At 38.3% G+C, this 20,336-nt stretch overlaps 1 protein-coding gene across 2 annotated transcripts in view; it reads right to left on the bottom strand.

Annotated features, from left to right (window-relative positions):
• Positions 1-20,336, bottom strand: part of LOC130086678 (inactive N-acetylated-alpha-linked acidic dipeptidase-like protein 2) — a 398,589-nt gene that overhangs the window by 47,018 nt on the left and 331,235 nt on the right. For both annotated transcript variants that reach the window (XM_056252808.1, XM_056252806.1), the window contains one exon: positions 3,084-3,179. In XM_056252808.1, coding sequence (XP_056108783.1) covers positions 3,084-3,179 — 96 coding nt within the window. The remainder of the gene's footprint in view (positions 1-3,083; positions 3,180-20,336) is intronic.

Here is a 20,336-nt window from a genome sequence, read left to right as displayed (position 1 = left end):
AAATGCATTTACACAGGAATTAAAATCGTGGGAAACGATGCTTTGAACATTGAACAATGTATCAACATATCAACAACATCAACAAAGCGGCGTGTTTACAACTGTTACAATGAGCGCTTACCAGGATCAACTAAACGCTGGATTTTCAAAAGTATGTGAATTGTTGCAGTAAACTTGCACAAAGTTCTTGAATGAATAATTTATTAGATGCACACCGGTCTGTTATTGAAGGGACATCAACTTTACATTTTCACGCCCCAAAACGTGAACTGTGATAGGTTGCATTACATGTCAGTCAGACGGCCTCTGGGCGGTCCTTGGCCAATAAAAGCTGTAATAAAGTCCAGACCTCCTGCCGTCAGCCTGAAGGTTTGGCTACAAGAGACTAGACCAATACCATCGTCGCTCTATCGTTTTGCCATGTTTGAAAGCTGTGCTCCTATTGGTCAATGTCACAGATGTGACGGAACTCGTCGAGGAGGACCGAAAAAAACATGCTAGTCTTTCTGTCATGACGTTGTGAAGCATTGCAGACATGGTGTTGGTTGTCGTCCGCTATACGAGATAAAACTGTCGTTTATGCATCACACTATACGTAAAACAAACTGAGCCAAAATCGGACTGATATTGTGAAGTCTGATCACGGCATTACATTGTCATATCCAGTCCCATGCTAAACTCTTGTCATGATAGAAATAACAAAGAACAATATTTTTAGAGAATTTATTAATCTAGGTGAATTTAATAAAGTTGCGTAAAATAACATTTGATGTTTTGTGAACATACATGATTTAACAAATAAACTAATTTAATATAGTATAGATATAGATTTAATAATCTATATTCAAAAATAAATAAATAAAAACTTGCATTACCAAATTTAGTTTGATTGTTAGTTCATGATACTTAATGCATTAAGACGAATGAAAATGTGAATGAATTTTCAACGAATGAACTTTATTGTACACTGTTACCCTTTTTCTGACACCAGTGTGTGAGAGTGTGTGTGTCTTTGAATGCTTCTCAAAGCCTGAGATCTTACCCTCTCTATCTTGTTTTGTTATTCAGGGAAGTTTCCCAACCTTTCTGCCCATTTTGTTCTGAGAAATATGATATTTTGACACTTCCAAATCTGCTCGCTGAATTCAAAACCACACTAAATATTTACCGTCTCAGATTCTGCAGACGCCATATCTAATGTTCCTGTATATACTCTTTTGAATGTGTAGTTGGACGAGACAAGACAATGAACGGACACTTTGAGAGCCTTTCATCTATAGTAGCATTCGTTGTTGTCCCACAACTCTTTGTGTCATTGCCAGTGGCCTGAATAATTCATGGTGCAGAACAATATATCCTTGACTGTGATGAGGAACTTTAATGATGCTCATATTTCTTTCTGCCGTTAATGCTGCGTCCATAACTTGCAGAGAGAGAGAGAGAGAGAGAGAGAGAGAGAGAGAGAGAGAGAGAGAGAGAGAGAGAGAGAGAGAGAGAGAGAGAGAGAGAGAGAGAGAGAGAGAGAGAGAGAGAGAGAGAGAGAGATTGTTTATCTCCAGCCTGTTTCATCTATATTTAATAACATTTTCACAGGGTTTGTTGTTGAATCCAAGCATGCGTGTTTTTCCTCTACAGACTGCAGGGGTGGGGAACAGGCTGTCAGAAGCCATGCAATCAATGTCTGTGGATTGAAACACTGCTGGGGTTTTATAACGTGACCCAGGAGAGCACCGGACATGGGTCACTGTATTTTTGACCTGTCTGGAACACCCACTTCTTGATATGATGACTGGATGAGCTCTCCAATGAGCAAAACTTTGCAAACGGAACATGAAATCAAAATGGACTTTTCCAAAATGGAAATTTACTTTCTTCATACACATTCCTCATCTTAATGTAAATGATTGATCAGTACATCAAAAAAAGGCTGACTTCATTATCTTCACTTCCTCTTTCTGTGCAACAAATTACGGTAACACTTTATTTTAAGGTGCTTGTAATAAGCAGTAATTAACAGTTAATAAGACACTTATAAGACCTTATAAGATGCATATAATATGCATATAAGCATTAACTACTTCATATAAGGGTTAATTAAAGGTCCAGGCCCTGAAGAGATCAGGGAAACTCCCTCTTGGGAAGGTCAAATTTTAAGGGACTGGGAGTTTGTGTTACCATTTATGTTTGTTCGGCTGTTCTAAAAGTGCAATGTATTAATACTTGAGAAATTTATTATTTAATTTAATTTATTTATTATCATTAGTTAATGCTTATATGCATCTTATATGCACCTTATAAGGTCTTATAAGTGTCTTATTAACTGTTAATTACTGCTTATTACAAGCACCTTAAAATAAAGTGTTACCCAAATTACTTAGTTTAGACTGCATGAGTTACTGGATAACATTAACCATTAGCCAAATAGCTATTAGCCAAACCGTATTCAGTCTGGATTCATTTTAGTATGCAATGCCCTTTTTTTGTGTGATCTAATCAATTTCCAAAAAACCCCCCCACTAATTACCTCTAATGAGACACATTTTTCTATAGAGTCACATTTTACTATTGATAAGTGACATCTTTCTTTACATTATTTTAATGTAGTGCACAAATTATCACACATAAACTTTTAAAATTAATAAACAAATTCAAACTTTTAACCCTGCATTCAGACATCAAAATGCAGACATTTATCAAGATAATATAGTTCTGAGAACAGAGAGTTCAGGTTAAAAATTCACATCTTAAAGGAATTAAAGCAAAGACTAAGAAAAAGGTTTGTTTATCGCATACACTTGAAAAATGCGAAAAAGATTTAGCATAAACAAGCTGCCAGTAACCAGAAAATATGACTTTTGAAGTTATTTGTTTTGTTTCCTCGCTGCATTTGTCTCTTGAGTTATGATTTGTGTAGCTGTGCAATTAGCACTTGAAAGTTAAGCAAGAAAGACTTCCACTCAAAACAAAATCCTAATGACAGTTATAGGCATTCAACACTGCAGTACCTGATAAACCAGCCAGCCAACAACAAACGAAATAATCACTAATGCACTTTTGTAGTGAAAGGAGGAGGATAGTCTTACCTTGGCAATAGTCTCATGAAGTTTGAAGGCTGGATCCAAGGTCTCTCTTAATGAAGACTCGGGAGGGAAAAAGGCCTCAGAGAGAAAAAATGCTCTCTAGGTTTAAAATAAAAGGAGACAAAAAACATGAAGAATCAAAAATTCAAACATACACCCATACAAGGTTGTCAAAATAGGTGGGCTTAACTGTCATAATACACATCTGAAATAGAAGTATGGTAGATCCTTGAAAATGTCTTTTAAAGTCACGTTTTCTGTCTAGCACGGACGATTGTAGAGCATCCTTGATGTTTGAAGGTAACAGAAACTTTTTAGCACAAAAAACACAAGCTTCCAAATAGCACTGACCATTTGATGGCTGGATGACAATTGGCTGATGATTTTATTCATTGTGAAATGATTGAAAGATTTCCGGTCATTTTTGACCATTTACATTTTTTATAGAAATTATTATTATTATTATTTTTTTTAAATCTGACCAAAAAAAGTCATTCGATGAGTCTAAGTGGTCATAAAAAAAAATCACACTTTGGCTGATTTCAGTCAAAATTGGCCAGCCATAGGAAACGAATGAGAAAGTCTGCTTCATTTGGAGAAAAAAAGTCAGGAGAAACTAGCTTTGTGTTTTATGTTTATTGTTGTTATTGTTTACCCTGTGCTTAATTAGTGTAAAGTCACATAGGATTCTGTGAGCCGCAGTATCCCTGTAGGTAATGAAAAATACAAGGATAAAGCAGCCCCGAGTAAGTGAAAAAATGACACTCAAATATGAATAAAATAAGATATATTCTAATTAAGTTAGGAAAAAACACTTTGAGCTGTGGGGGAAAAAACAGATGCCAGCAGATTAAGTCATACAATTAAGAAATAGGCAGGCAAAATACGAAACCCCAAGGATATCATTGACTGTTTAAGACAGTTTTATGAAGGACTGTTTGAATCCAAGCTCTACTCAACCTGCAGCAATTTCTGTCTTCCTTCCATCAGCTTCCCCTTTCCAAATATAAGTAAAGCAGATCAGGAAGCACTGAAATCTGAAATGACTATTCAAGAGATACCTGGTGCAATCATAGGCTTTCCTACTGGGAAGGCCCTTGGGCCAGATGGCTCTGGTATTGAATTTTATTAAAAAAAAAAAAAAATGCCGGCAGAATCGCACCTATTATGCTAAAGATCTGACAGACAGCAATAGCCTTTATCTACACACTCTGTAAATATTTTCTTACTTTTAAAAACGGACAAAGATAAAACTTATTGCTCTTTGAAAACTTAAAATAGGCATGATTACTAAAACTAAAATTCGTCAGGAGTTTTCCACTCAGATCAAACAGGCTTTGCTCCCAACACAGCCTATATGTAAATAAACATTTTTAAAAGTATGAATATTCAATTCATTTATTAAAAATGTATTGAACTGAAAAATTAACAGCCATTAGCAACAGTAATGATCCAGTTTTTTTTAATGCAGAAATCTATTGGGCTTCTATGGATAAAAATAACTAATAAACGGATAAATTCCAATAGGGTTCTCACACCATCGGGGCTTGGGCCCAATAGCTCCAGCATTTAGTTAGTCACTTGGGTAACAAATTAGCCATTTATGCACACACACACATGCACGCACAAACAAACGTGGGGTTCCCAAGTTTTATGGGGACTTTCCATAGACAAAATGATTTTTACACTGTACAAACTATATTATATCCCCTAACCCTAAACCTACCCATCAAAGAAAACTTCCTGCAAGTTCACATTTTCCAAAAAACAAAACAAAAAAAAACTCACATCACAGTGTGATTTATAAGATAAAAGTGTTCCTAACACCGTGTTGACCGTTGACGAACCGTAACAGATACAGTCATGGTCAGAATTGATGGCACCCCTGGTAAATATGATCAAAACTGGCTGTAAAAAATAAATCTGCATTGTTTATCCTTTTGATCTTTCATTCCAAAAATTGGCAAAATTCGAACCTTTCATTGAAGTAAAAGAATTGAAAGTGGGGGTGGGGGTGGGGGTCGGGAAATCACATTATGAAATAAATGTTTTTCTCCAAAACACGTTGGCCACAATTATTGGCACCCTTTTATTAAATACTTTTTGCAACCTCCTTTTGCCAAGATAACAGCTCTGAGTCTTCTCCTGTAATGCCTGATGAGTTTGGAGAACACCTGACAAGAGATCAGAGACCATTCCTCCATACAGAATCTCTCCAGATCCTTCAGATTCCCAGATCCATGTTGGTGCTTCTTCTCTTCAGTTCAGCCCACTCATCAGGTCAGGGAACTGGGACGATCATGGCAGAAGCTTCATTTTGTGCTCCGTAACAAATTTTTGTGTTGATTTTGATGTTTGTTTTGGATCGTTGTCCTGATGGAAGATCCAACCACGGCCCATTGTAAGATTTCTAGCAGAAGGCGTCAGGTTTTGATTTTTTAATCTGTTGATATTTGATAGAATCCACAATGCCATGTATCTGAACAAGAAGTCCAGGACCTACAGCATAAAAATATGCCCACAACATGAAAGATCCAGCGGTTTATAAAATTGTACACATGGGGTACTTTTTATCATTGTGTGCACCAAACCCATCTAGTGTGTTTGCTGCCAAATAGCTCTTTTTTTTGTTTGTTTCATCTGACCACAGAACCCTGTGACGTTTGAAGTTCCAGTCGTGTCTGACAACTGAATTTGCTGGAGTTTGTTCTTGGATGAGCGAGGATGATTTTTCTTGAAACCCTCCTAAACAACATGTGGTGATGTAGGTGTCACCGATGTTAAGGCCAAGGGTTATTTACCACACTCAGGAGGAGCAGACACCAGAGGCAGACAACCAAGGTAAGTTTAAAAGGTAAGGTTTTATTAAAATTAAAAAGGGATAAAAGCAGGGACAGGGACGTTCGTGGCTGTGGCTTTGGTGCGATATGGGGAGGGGAGTGCTGGTAGGCACTCTTCCGTTCTTCAGGAAAATATATCCCTCTCTTGGTGGCTCGTGGGATAGGCAGTGGCTCTTCTTGTCGTCAGATTCGTTGAATAAGCTCGTGGGACAGGCAGTGGCTCTTCTTGTCGTCAGATTCGTTGAATAAGCTCGTGGGACAGACAGTGACTTCTCGTCGTCAGACTCGTTGAATAAGCTCGTGGGACAGACAGTGACTTCTCTCGTCAGCAGACTCGTTGAATAAGCTCGTGGGACAGACAGTGACTTCTCTCGTCGTCAGACTCGTTGAATAAGCTCGTGGGACAGACAGTGACTTCTCTCGTCGTCAGACTCGTTGAATAAGCTCGTGGGACAGACAGTGACTTCTCTCGTCAGCAGACTCGTTGAATAAGCTCGTGGGACAGACAGTGACTTCTCTCGTCGTCAGACTCGTTGAATAAGCTCGTGGGACAGGCAGTGGCTTCTCTCGTCGTCAGACTCGTTGAATAAGCTCGTGGGACAGACAGTGGCTTCTCTCGTCGTCAGACTCGTTAAATAAGCTCGTGGGACAGACAGTGACTTCTCTCGTCAGCAGACTCGTTGAATAAGCTCGTGGGACAGACAGTGACTTCTCTCGTCGTCAGACTCGTTGAATAAGCTCGTGGGACAGACAGTGACTTCTCTCGTCGTCAGACTCGTTGAATAAGCTCGTGGGACAGACAGTGACTTCTCTCGTCGTCAGACTCGTTGAATAAGCTCGTGGGACAGACAGTGACTTCTCTCGTCGTCAGACTCGTTGAATAAGCTCGTGGGACAGACAGTGACTTCTCTCGTCGTCAGACTCGTTGAATAAGCTCGTGGGACAGACAGTGACTTCTCTCGTCGTCAGACTCGTTGAATAAGCTCGTGGGACAGACAGTGACTTCTCTCGTCGTCAGACTCGTTGAATAAGCTCGTGGGTCAGGCAGTGACTTCTCTCGTCGTCAGACTCGTTGCATAAGCTCGTGGGACAGACAGTGACTTCTCTCGTCATCAGACTCGTTGCATAAGCTCGTGGGACAGACAGTGACTTCTCTCGTCGTCAGACTCGTTGAATAAGCTCGTGGGACAGGCAGTGGCTTCTCTCGTCGTCAGACTCGTTGCATAAGCTCGTGGGACAGACAGTGGCTTCGCTCGTCGTCAGACTCGTTGCATAAGCTCGTGGGACAGACAGTGACTTCTCTCGTCGTCAGACTCGTTGCATAAGGTCGTGGGACAGACAGTGGCTTCCCTCGTCGTCAGACTCGTTGCATAAGCTCGTGGGACAGACAGTGGCTTCGAAGACAGAAACAGGGTACTTTACCAGCCTTCGCTCTCGTTCTGGGTGGGTTAGAACGGCGCCGTTGGGAGGAATAGGGAGGCTGGACCTTCTTTGGCGTGGGGTACAGTGCTCATGAACGGTGACAATAAAGGGGCATTGAGCTGTTCTCCTCTGCACCATACACACAATCCCAGAGACCTGGACACAGCTGAGGGGACAGATCAATTCGAAAGAATCTTCAAAGTTATGGATCAATTTCATCCGTCAGGAACTCAGAGAGAACACAGTTGTTTGATCTCACCACACTCGTGCATAAATCACTCTTGTAAATCTCCACACGTGTTTAGTTCACTCTTTCAGACACTGCAAACTCACTCTATCTTCACAGCGATTAATCAACTCGTTTCTCTTTTCTTCATAGGATGGATGAACCAAAGAATAGTGGACTCAGAAGATGAACATGGATTCAGTGATCTTCCCAGCCGCTACTGTCACTGTCAACAGGATAACACACACTAACCACAAACACAGGTTAGTCGTACACTGGTGATGGCAATCTTCACATGTGTTTTTCTCCAAAAGGTGAATCATAAAAAGGGGTGCACTTGAACTTTTCCTCGGTGAATCACGTGAATCCTGCAGCGGGTTTCCACTCTCTTTTCTGCCAGTCACTCTCCTTCTTCCTCTGTGAAGTATTCTCACTTACTTCGTTGCATTGCTGTTCGTGGTTTCTTTAAAAAGACTCACTTAATGAGCATGTCTCGGGGGACTCAACATAGAACACCGATCAGGTCTTAAACCTCTGCTTTCTGCACTTGCCGCCGCTCACTGCCACTGCTACAATCCACTCGAGCACTCCTGTGGAGCTTTTCTACTGCCAGAGCATTTTTTCACCCCTTACTGTGCTTCAAGCCCCTCTCTTTATACCCCTTTTTTTCCCATGACACATGCTTCAATGAAGCGCTACTCACTGGCTTCAGCTGACGCTTGTTATGGTCGGCGGCCATGACAGGTAAACCCAGAGCCGACCCGGTGTTACACCGGCATTTCTTCCCCCTGGAAACGAGTCAACAATTTTTTGGTTCCCGGTTTGTTCACCCGGTGACATCGGTTTATTAGTTTTTTTGGGGGGGGGGGCTTTCTGACCCCAAGACTCAACTTATCTCTGCAATTCTCCATCTGTGATCCTTGAAGAGTCTTTGGCTACTCAAACTTTCCTCCTCACCGTGCATTAAGGCAATATAGACACACGTCCTCTTCCTGGCAGATTCGTAACATCTTTAGTTGATTGGAACTTCTTAATTATTGCCCTGATGGTCAAAATGGGGATTTTCAATTCTTTAGCTATTTTCTTACAGCCACTTTCTATTTTGTGATGGTCAACAATCTTTTGCTGCACATCAGAACTATATTCTTTGGTTTTACTCATTGTGATGGATGATTAAGGGAATTTGGCCTTTGTGTTTGCTCATATTTAAACTCATGTGAAACAAGAAGTCATGACTGGACAATTTCATGTTCCTAGTCACCCTGGTGAGCTAAAAAAGGTAAATATTAATGGGAATTTCCTTCAGAGATATTTTACTCGTAAAATATTCTAGGGGTGCCAATAATTGTGGCCAACGTGTTTTGGAGAAAAACATTTATTTCATAATGTGACCCCCCCCCACTTACAATTATTTTACTTCAATGAATGAAAGGTTAGAATTTTGCCAATTTTTTGAATGAAAGATCAAAAGGATAAACAATGCAGATTTAATTTTTCAGCCAGTTTTGATCATATTTACCAGGGGTGCCATCAATTCTGACCATGACTGTAGAAGCTGTCTACAATGGACAAAGCGACTATTGCAAATCCATTTGTGCTTCCTTTGAGAAGTATCGCGAGTGCTTGGAGTGCGTCATAAATAGAACGATGGATCAGTTTACTGTCTGGGATTTGTCGTGTCGCATCCAGTGTAAACAGCATCACTAATTGAATGGGTTCTATTGTCATGTCGCATCGCGCCACTCGCGTACGGTGTAGACGTTGTAATGGGGACCAAAAAAATGTCACCACAAGGACAGGTTATTTGGCTATTGCCATTTTTGTGGGGACATATTGTTTGTGGTTTTTGGTTTACACACAGTTTACTGAAGGTTTTGATTACCCTCTGTTGTATCAATTCACAAAGTGTGGCTGAGAATGGTTTGAAGGCCAAAAGGACAAAAATCGAAGAGCAAAAATAAGAAACGCATGCAAGCCAAAAGTGAGAATGTCATGAGGCATCGTCAACTTGATAGCCGCTGTTTGTGTCTTTCTCTTTGTAGTGGATGCACAGAGAGGCACAACAAAGACTGATTCGCATTGAAGATTAGAGCCATTACACCCAGAGCCTGTCTTCCCACACAGCTTTTCACCTCACTTGAGAGCGGACCCTGCTGTTTTCAAGCACGGTAGCCTCGCTAGGGGTTATTACATGGGCGATTGTGTGGCAACATAAGTTGGTTTGGGGTGAGCTTGCACAAGCTAAATGCGAATGCAGATCATTTTCATCTGTATCCCACCACTCTTCGCCAGCCTAATGAACAGAAGTCATGCACACAAAGTGGGTCCTCTAATACGGGTGTTTGGTTACAAGAAGGCAAGCTGGGCTTTTCATGTAGCCATTTGAATAGAACCCAGCAATTTTGCTCAGATATCTGACAGAAGGTCGGCGCTCTTCAAATAGATAAACACATGGGTCTCAAGATAAAAACCTAACCTCCAGACCTTGGCTACATGTGAATGGGGCTGTGCTTGGGTTACTCAGGAATGATATCTCAGGCAGGTGAATTGGTTTCTCTTGACTGAGCTAGCAGGAAACCTCTAGGCTCACTTCGGGAAGAGTCTATAGGTTTAAATGTGATCTGACATTCAAACCCCAACCAGCTGAAGCTACCGTATACGCCAGGGAAACGCTTCCTGTTTATTCTACACACACAAAACGACCTTGTTACGAGTAGAGTGGCCAGTCCACAGGCAATTCTGCAACAAGCAATTAAAATTCAACAGCCGCATATTACTGTTTAGAGACCCAATAAAATGTAATTTGCTATATAAAATGCTTTTCTCACAACTAAGATAATAAAAATTCCTGGATATCTTTATTCAGTCATTAAACCCAAGCAGCAATAAATATGTAAACAGGGTCTATTTTAATCTCTGGTAAAACACCCAAACTTTACTTTAAATTAGCTTAGTTTGTGCTGGAAGTCTTACAGGTTCTTAAATTAAATCTTACTGCTTTCAAACAGACAAACAAATAACAGATGAGCAATAGTTGTGCAGTACTTTTGAGTATAAGTAGAGTAACGCAGTATATTTGTCTGGTTTACCATTTAAAATGTCTAAAAACTAAAAACCTTGAAACTTGATATATTTGGAAACACCAGCATTGCATAAGATATGAACACTTTATGAATGTGTCTCTAATTAATACAAGTGTATTTTGTGTTACTGTGCTGGGAAATCTTAAGTATAAACAAATTAATAAACAAGTGAAAACATTTGACAAAATACAGTTATTTTTAAGATACAATTTATGAAGTCTTCAGTCTTATGCAGTGTTGCTTCAGCAGTTAATTCATGTATATTATTCATTTATTTTTTTAAATAAAAAAATAAAGCAAATGAATTTGAATAGTAGTGTTTTTGTTTCTGTTTAAATTCAATTAGATCACAATCCACCATTTAATCCACAATTTATCCACAAAAACATATAACATATTTTAAGGGAAGACAACAGAGACTGGGTTAAAACTATAAAAACAAAATTAAAGTCTAACATTTACAGTAGTTCAAAAGTTTGAATTCAGTAAAAAAAAAAAAAAAACTTTTATTCAGCAAGGATGTAAAAAATGTATCAAAAGTAACATTAAGGACATTTATAATATAATGTTTCTATGTCAAATAAATACTGTTGTTATGAACTTTCTATTCATCAAAGAATCCAGAAAAAATGTATTATGGTTTCTACAAAAACATTAAGCATCACAACTGAAGAGTGCCTACCAGCACTCCCCTCCCCGTATCGCACCAAAGCCACAGCCACGAACGTCCCTGTCCCTGCTTTTATCCCTTTTTAATTTTAATAAAACCTTACCCTTTAAACATTGATAATACTAATAAATATTTCTTGAGCACCAATTCAGTATATTAGATTAAACTGTTATTTTAAAGAGATAGTTTATATAGCCATTGACTGACACAGTATATATATATATTTTTCCTACAATGGAAGTCAATGGCTACCGTCAGCTGTCTGCTTACCGGCATTCTTCAAAATATCTTCTTTTGTGTTCAACATAAGAAAGAAACTCATACAGGCTAGGAACAACTTGAGGGTGAGTAAGTCATGACACAATTTTCCTTTTTGTTTAAACTATCCCTTTAAATTGTAATAATATTTCAATATACAGTATTACCGTTTTTACTATATTTTTGTTTAAATCGACATGGACACGGTGAGCTTTTATTTGTAATGTAATGTATTGAATGTAACAATATCCAGAATTTACAAATAAACAATTTAAATGATTGTGGGGATGTGACAACAACCAAAACTTGTGTGTGTGCGCGCGCGTGTGTTTGTAAGAGAGAAACATATAGAAAGAGGACTAGTTTGGCAGAAGGCAGGAGCAGAAAGAAATAATCACAGTCTCACTGTCATGGCAACACGACACGCTGTTTATGTAAGCTGGAAAATGAGGCTTTGAATTCAGTAATCAGCGTGTGGCTGGATATCTGCCTGCTCTGAAAAGCCCGGCCCTGATGTGCGGGACAGTCTCTCCAAATGGTTTCAGAGCTATTTAGTGTGCCATCATCTCCCAGTAACCAGAACTAATGGTTCATTGTTGGCAAGGAGCAATATGAATATTCATTGACAATGAGCGAGCGATAATAAGACACAGTAAAATGCAGCGACAGGCTGAGGATGATCTCAGCTGCGAATTCGCACATCTATCACTGACTTAACCAGCCATGTACCTCTGAGGAAGCTCAGGTGATGGAAGGATTTCACTGTAGAGGACACACTGGAAACGCCAGTTATTGTACAGCTAATTCCCATATAATCATGCAGAAACACATTCAGTAAAAAAAAAAAAAAAAAAAAAAAAAAAGAATTGACTGAACGATGTGTGAATGAAAGGACTAATCTGCTGTTAGCGAAAATACAACCGCAACCTAAACCAAAAAAGTCAGTCAAATCATTGCAGGCAAACAGTGTTTACTGCTGCCAAATGCCTCTGTTTGCACATTTTTTTGCAGCAATGAAGGTTAAATGGAGGATCTGGCAAAGCTGCGAGGGAATAGCTGATGAAATGTACCTATTTGATGAGGAAAAGCAATTAAACCAACAAACTTTTTAAAACCAACAAACAATATTTGAACGTTTGCTATAGTTAAGAACTTCAGAATTACTTATTAGCTTCATAAACAGACACTTTTAATAGCGGATTCTTAATGCTTTTCAACAATGTTTAACTTTGCAGTACAGATGTTTGGTCCTTTCATCTAAACGCTGCCGCAATTATATTAGCCTCTCATAAATACTAATTAATCATAATTAATTAAAAGCCTGTTAGCTCAATCACACTCAGGAGTTGTGAACGTGGGTGTGAAGAATTTTGAAATAAATCAGCTCTCTTTGATTTTGCTCGTCTTCATGGAAGATGTGCTGTGTTTGTGCTTGCACATTTTAACCAAGTGATAAAACAGGAAATTGACAAAGGAATTGAAATCATTAACTGATCTGACCGTAGGACGCCATCAAAGAGGACTATTAACTGTTTATTATCTGATCAATAGAAGTGAGAGTGTAGCATTTCAAGTGATTTTCTATTGGAACAGATGAAACAGGGTGCCATTATCGAATAAGCCGGAGTGGGACTTTTGATTCTGATAAATGGCGATAATGTTTCAAAGTGCTACACACAATACTTTACATGAACAAGCTGCTAAAGCAGTGTTATTTCACTATTATTTGAATGTAAATTGTGGTTAAAATATATTTGACAAAACATACAATATCAAAACCACATGTACACATGTAAAATAATCATTTAAGGTTTAGACTATTGTATTTGTAGGTTTATTTTATTGCATTAGGATTCATTAAATGTTTTTTTTAATTAAATTATTAAAACTGTACATTAAGTTTAGTTAATAATATTCTGCTCTGTGTCAATTCTAAAGACTGGTTGGAACAATTGTGACAAAACATGAGTAAAACCAACGCATTCTCACCCCAAGGCGTCACTAAAATGACAATTTTGACCATGCTTCAATATTCGACGCTTTAGGCACCCTTTAGCGTCAGTTACATGACGCGATCCTAGGGCGTCATCTTACTGACGCTTTACCTAAGCGTCAGTTAGATGACGCGGGTAGGTTTAGGTCTGGGGTAGGGTTAGGATTAGATAGCGTCATCTAACTGACGTTAAAGGTAAAGCGTCAGTAAGATGACGCCCTAGGATCGCGTCATGTAACTGACGCTAAAGGGTGCCTAAAGCGTCGAATATTGAAGCATGGTCAAAATGATTCCCAAGGCGTCAGTTTCATGACGCCTAGGGATGAGAATGGGCTGGTAAAACACACGTCAATATTACACTGCAACATCAATATGTATCATTTATATTTTGAGCTGTGATGATTATTCAACACATCCATTAAAGAGTGTACATTTTTGTTTTCATGTCAGTGTTTTTTTTTTGTTTCCAGAATTTTATTAAGCAATATTAGTTTTAGTAATTTTGTTGTGAAATTAAATATCTTTATATATTTTTTAATAATTAGAATTTTAGTTATAGTTAAGTTATATAGTTAAGTCAGTGGGCCTACATCAAGTTAAAGGCCCACTGAAGTGCCTTGCAAATAGCCAATAGCATTTAGTTTACCTCACAGACTGCAACTCGTTCTTGTTGACAGCACCATGGAAGTGACTCCGAGCGGTGATGATACGTTGGATTTAATAGTAGAGGTGCGAATAAATTCTAGCCATTTATTCTTAACCAACATACAGTTGGAAAAAGGAATAAAACTCAAGCGTTTGAGCAAGCAAACACACATCTGCAACCCATATTGGTCCGTGACGTGTCAACAGTCGCTTTGGCCAGGTGGCATTTATAGCATATAGGGGGCGGGACACTTTAGATTCTAGAGAGCATCTGATTGGACAGAAGATGTGATGAGAAGCTGAAGTCTGCGGTGATGTCATAAAAAGTGAGAGACTGTAAGTTTTGAATGCTTATATCTCCTAAATGCTAAATTTTTTCATTGTTTTGGAACACACCAGCTTATTCATAACCTTAAGACAAACATATTCATACTAAAAGCTAAACAACTTAAATTTTGATTACATGGGGCCTTTAAACTAAATTAAAATGAGAGATGTGACCATGGTGCCTAGCTGAATTTTTTTCTTTAAATTCAGATTTACACGTATTATTTCACGTAACATTTTTATGGTTTTACTTTTGATCTAGAGTTCATTATTTAATTATTGAATATTTATTATCAGTCACCTGTGTTAGAATCTTATTTTGGATCAGTCTTAATAGGATTCGTAATGTGTTGTTTGTCATGATCCCGACATCATTTTCTGCAAAAGTTGACAACACAACAAATCCTAAAACTTAAAGACTTAAAGTAGTTTTCTCTTTTCTTTTACACTTCTTGGTTTGGAAGAATCAAAAACCTTTTCTAAGAACAATTTATAAACTGCTGAAATTATGAATGAGTGGAATGAACTTGATCAAGCTAAATTAGTTCTGCCTGTGAATGACAGACACATCCAAATTTGTCCCAGACAAATGAGATAGAGGAGACAACTTTATCGTTGCAGACAGTATAGTGACTCTGAACATGTGGCTAATTTCATTGCCAGCCAACTCGAGGGACCAGGACATCTGCATGGTCACAAAATTATGTTTGACAGATGCTGGTTAAATGATTTGCAGCTGTGTCTATTCAAATATACAAAAAATGAACAAGTTGATCCTAGCTACATTGGATATAAGGCAGAGTTAACCTACAGAGAGATGTACACACACATGTACAAATGAGATTTCCACTTGGGACACTGAAATGCCAAAACTATTAGCATCCAGCTAAGAGCAGTTTTCCTCATCAGAAGTCTTGGCTTAAGCTGAAATTGATGCAACATCTGTCTTTCTCAGTTTACAGCACCTGACGAGCACACCAACAGGCTAACACATCTGCATATGTGATCGCAATACAACTAATAGGTTTACATTCAGCTTTTGTAGTTTAAGCAACTTAAGCGTCAAGTTCAATGACAAAAGATTTAACATTCAACAAGAACTTTTAACATTCAATGTGACTTGAAATATTCAACATACTCATTTGCCAACACAGTTTTCTATGGACTTTATTTTCTCTCAGCTATAACACAATGATTCCTCTCAAACTTCAGTGTCCCCTTTGTTGTATGAGTTCCAGCAGATCACCGTCATCACTTTAGTGAAATGGCCACAATTTAGAAAAGGGAGAAAATTAACAAAAAGCACTTTCAAATGAGAAAAATAGTATTACTGAAAGGATTGCACTGACAGACTGAGTACTCATCCATAAAGACCTTGGTGGAAAATGAGGACAGGCGGTACAAAAAACGAACAAAACAAAAATTCCCCAGACACCTATGTTGAAAGACACAGTGTATCTCATCACTATATCCAGAGAACTGTATTTACAAAGGAAGTTTATATACACTACCATTCAAAAGTTTGGGGTTGGTAAGGTTGTTTACACATTTTTTTATAGTCTCTTTATGCACACCAAGGCTGCATTTATTTGACCAAAACTTTCTGTTTAAATATGTTTTAAAACAGAATTTATTCCTCTAATGGCAAAGCTGAATTTTCAGCATCATTACTCCAGTCTTCAATGTCACATGATTCTTCAGAAATCATTCTAATATGCTGATTTGCTGCTAAAGAAACATTTCTTATTATTATCTATGTTGAAACCAGTTGTACTGCTTAATATTTTTCTGGAAATCATTCCTATTTTATTTTTTATTTAGGATGCTTTGATGAATACAAAGTAAAAAAAAAACAGTAATAACAATATTTTGTAACATTATAAATGTCTTAACTGTTACTTTTGATACCCTACCTTTGCCGTCATCTTTCTTAATATTTAAAAAAATAATATTAAGTTAAAAATGAAACAAAAAAAATTTAAACATTCAATTAGTTGCCAAAATAAATTAACTGCAACAATTCTATCATAGTTTAACTCTTTACAAAGGAAAAAAAAAATGCTTTCTTTTAAATCCCCATGTGCAACACTGTAAATGTAATCTTTAGCAAATCTTAAATCGAAATTTTTCATACTGTACATTATAATGTTGTATTGCCTACATTCAAGTGTTAATTAATGTCTCCTTAAAGCGAGACACTACAGGTGAATAGGGTACATTTTTAAAATAATAGATATCACCATGAAACTTCCTCAGTTGATTACTTGCACAAGTATATAAAAAATGTATTACAAGTTTTTGAAATTTGTATGTTTAATTATGCAAATTAGGCATTATCTCATTAAATATGCGCAATTTTGCATATATTTTCGGTAGATAGATCTGAACATATGATAAAGCCAGGTGCAAAAATATTTTTTCATTTTGTTTACACACAAGATAAAAAAAAAGTTCAGAGGGATTTCAGGATGTATGCTTTCTTTACCTAGGTAATCAAAATATACTTTCCATAGCCTTAAAAAGGTCGATTTTCGCCATTTTTTTTATTTATTAAAATGTCACATACATCAGGCCAGGAATGATTTGTAGAGACTTTAAGGATGAACCAAACACAAATTAATCTTTCTAATCTCTCATGGGATTCATTCAAATGTGATTCAGCATTTCGGATCTGAATACCACATTCCAAAGTCACAAGACTGGCTCCAAATTGTCTAGAAAACCCCCCAGAGAAGTCTTTTATGGCCCCGCAGGCATCAGAGATAAGCCTAAACAGGAAGAACGTTGTCACTGTTTCATCCTTAAGCAAAACAAAGCTGCTCAGAAATGGTGAGACGAGGCCTGACCACCAAGGGGCCTGACAACCTTTGACCTCCCTCAGCATCACCACTGCTGAGCAGGACAGCGATGTAAGACAGACCACGCTTCCATGGAACGTGAGAGACTTACACAGACTTTACATATCAAACCCATTAAAACTCACGCAGAACAATGCTCCGTGGACTTAATCAAACATCATAATTCTTGTTGTTCCTACAATTCATGTTTGTATTATGCGTAGATCACATATAAATCATGTAATTGTGATATAACTGTGTGTATGGATGAAAGGGTATCGTGCTTCCAATCAAAAGAATCGTATGCCCTTAATTCAAAAGGTGGCTTGTTTGAAATCTGTGTAAAATGTTTTGTATGATTATAATAATCTATAATGTTTAAACTGGGGTCTCTTGTTCTCTGCTAAGTGCTGGAACCCAAGCAGATCCCAGATAACGATAAGTAGGAACGATCCACCTCCTAAAATGATGCCATTGTCTCATTGGTCAGAATTCTCCAAAAGAGGTTGGACTAACATTTAAGTTAAAGACCCGAACAAAGGAGTTAGTAGTGGAGAAAAAGAAATTCGGTTCAGAGAGCAGTTCGGGGTTGCCGTTCGGTTTTGAGTTCGGTTCGGTGTTGAACTAAGTTTGCGCCTCTCTCTAGCAACAGCAAGAGAGTGTTCCTGTTCGTGCTTCTCTCTGAAAACACCAAAGAGCGTGTTCGCACGCTTCTACATCGACCAGACCAAATTAGACCAGCGGACAAATAACCCATCAAGATCGGGGTTGAAACAGCTCATTCAAGCCATCTAACTCGTCTTACTTTCATTTCTTCCTTTATTTTCTTTTTTCGTAAAAGTCTCGGTTCAAAGTTAAGTTGCTGCGAAGTTCGTTTAAACGTCTCTCCTTCAACGCGCTTCGAACTGTAAAGACTCTTATTCGCCTGCCAATCACACGTGACCGGCAGTTCAGAAACTTCCATCCAGGCACTTCAAAGACAACCAGCCACACGGACCCGGCCGGGAAACCCCTTCGACGAAGCACCGCAAAAAGGGAACTCCCTAAGCAACGCAAAGACAAGCAAGTAGCAGCTACTCCAGACTCTTAACTGAACTGGTGCAAATGTAAATTGAATAACCTGTCTAAGAAACGAAGGTTTAAATTAATGCTTGGTGGTTCGTTCAGGTCATGTCTTACAAAGTGCATCTCACTCTGAAAACTCTCTCTCTCTCTCTCTCTCTCTTTTCCTCTGCGCCTTGTATGAATGCGTGTGTGTGATTGTGTTTAGACCTTAGTTTTATGTGTTTAGAATAGTTAATAAAGTCGTCAATATATTTGAAAAGATATTTGCCTTGTGTTGTGCTTGCACATTTAATGTCTTGTACTGTCGATCTAAAGTTACCTTGCTAATACATAGTGTTTCACTATAGATTGGATATTCATATCTGTTGCCAAGGTTATAATTACGGCCCGTTCAAATGAACTCTAAACGAGTCATTTGCTCGGTTCCATAGTGATTCGGTCAAGATTAATTGCAAATCGATGAATCATTCCTTTTGAGCTAAATTGGCCTTCCGGCCCCCCTTAAATACATTTTATGTATATTATTATTGTGTGATTCGTTACAGATTTATTAACAAATCCCTCTGAAAATATCTTCAGAATACTGCTAAGTGTATAACTGGAAAGTTTGGTGTACATAGGTGCTACATAGGCTGAGATATTTGTACTGGAGAATGACAAAAAAACTAATTTGGAGAAAAGGGCATTTAAAGATTTAAGTAGGGAATTTAATCAATTTCTATTGGAAAAAAATGCTCAAAAACAGAATAAATGCTTAGGCCCTTAGTAATAATAATATATAATATTTCAAGCTCATGAAAACTGATTGTTTAATAACATGTCAGGCATTTAAGGCCTACAACTGCAGTAACTCAATGAATTAACATTGGCAGAGTACACCATGTGATGCGTCTGAGCGAATCACGTTAGCAGAAACCAGCAGTGGCCAATGAGATTTCGTCATTAGCTTTAAATCACCCTTTGGACATTCACGATTGGTTACTGATAGAAAGGAAATGCCCATATTTGGGTTGCATAGCGTTGAGCGCAGGAGACTCAGAGGTTTACAACGATACCGGTCATGACAGACTTCAGTAAACAGACGGAGTTTTTTACATAGTTTATTTATTTCAATAAACATCTTAATGTATATTTTCAACGTTTTCTTTATAGCAGCTTGAAAGAACACACATTGAAGGAGTAAACTAGCCCACAATCTCAAAACTGATCACTGCATGAAAAATCAATGTTTTTGCCTGCCGTGTCTCGCCTTAACTTGTAATCTCTTCAACCCCCACAAAACTATTTTTAGGCCTTTAAAAGCAAATAATAAATAGTTCATTACACGTGACTTGATCTTAGAGCCTAGACACTATACTGGTACATATAGATGTCATGTTGATGAGGCCTTACTATATGCATGTGCATGTTACGCCCAATATTTTTTGTTCCAGACAGTCACCGCCAATGGCAGAAACCAGATGGTAGGCTTGTGTAGGCTAAGGCAAGCCTAGCGTAGCTGTCAGTTGTGAGCAGAGTTAGCTAGCAAAGGGAACTGCCATATGATTTTGAAGCGTAGAGACCCTACGGATCTACCACATCCAGCTGCCGCTGTTTCACACTGCTAATTAGATTAGTTGTGCAGACACTAATACACCACCTCGGGCCAAAAAACTTGAACATGCCGCCTGTTCACAGCCAACAAACCTCTGACTTTCCAGGACAAGAGCCGGATGGTAACTCTGGGTGGGGAAGGCTCCCAGTAAATAACTGGTGACAGATTTTTGCATGGTCAGGCAGATTTCTGAGTTAGCGATCAGTTTGAACCCTCAGCCGCAGGGATGGAGACAGAAACAAGACATGAAGACCATCTGGAGAGGGAGTTGCTTTAGCATGTGTGGAGATAGACTC

The sequence above is a fragment of the Rhinichthys klamathensis genome, unplaced genomic scaffold (genome assembly GCF_029890125.1).
Source record: "Rhinichthys klamathensis goyatoka isolate OS25496 unplaced genomic scaffold, OSU_Roscu_1.1 h1tg000098l_1, whole genome shotgun sequence".
In the NCBI taxonomy this organism is placed as follows: domain Eukaryota; kingdom Metazoa; phylum Chordata; class Actinopteri; order Cypriniformes; family Leuciscidae; genus Rhinichthys; species Rhinichthys klamathensis.
The sequence above is the reverse complement of the archived record's forward strand: the minus strand, read 5'-3'. Positions and strand labels throughout refer to the sequence as shown.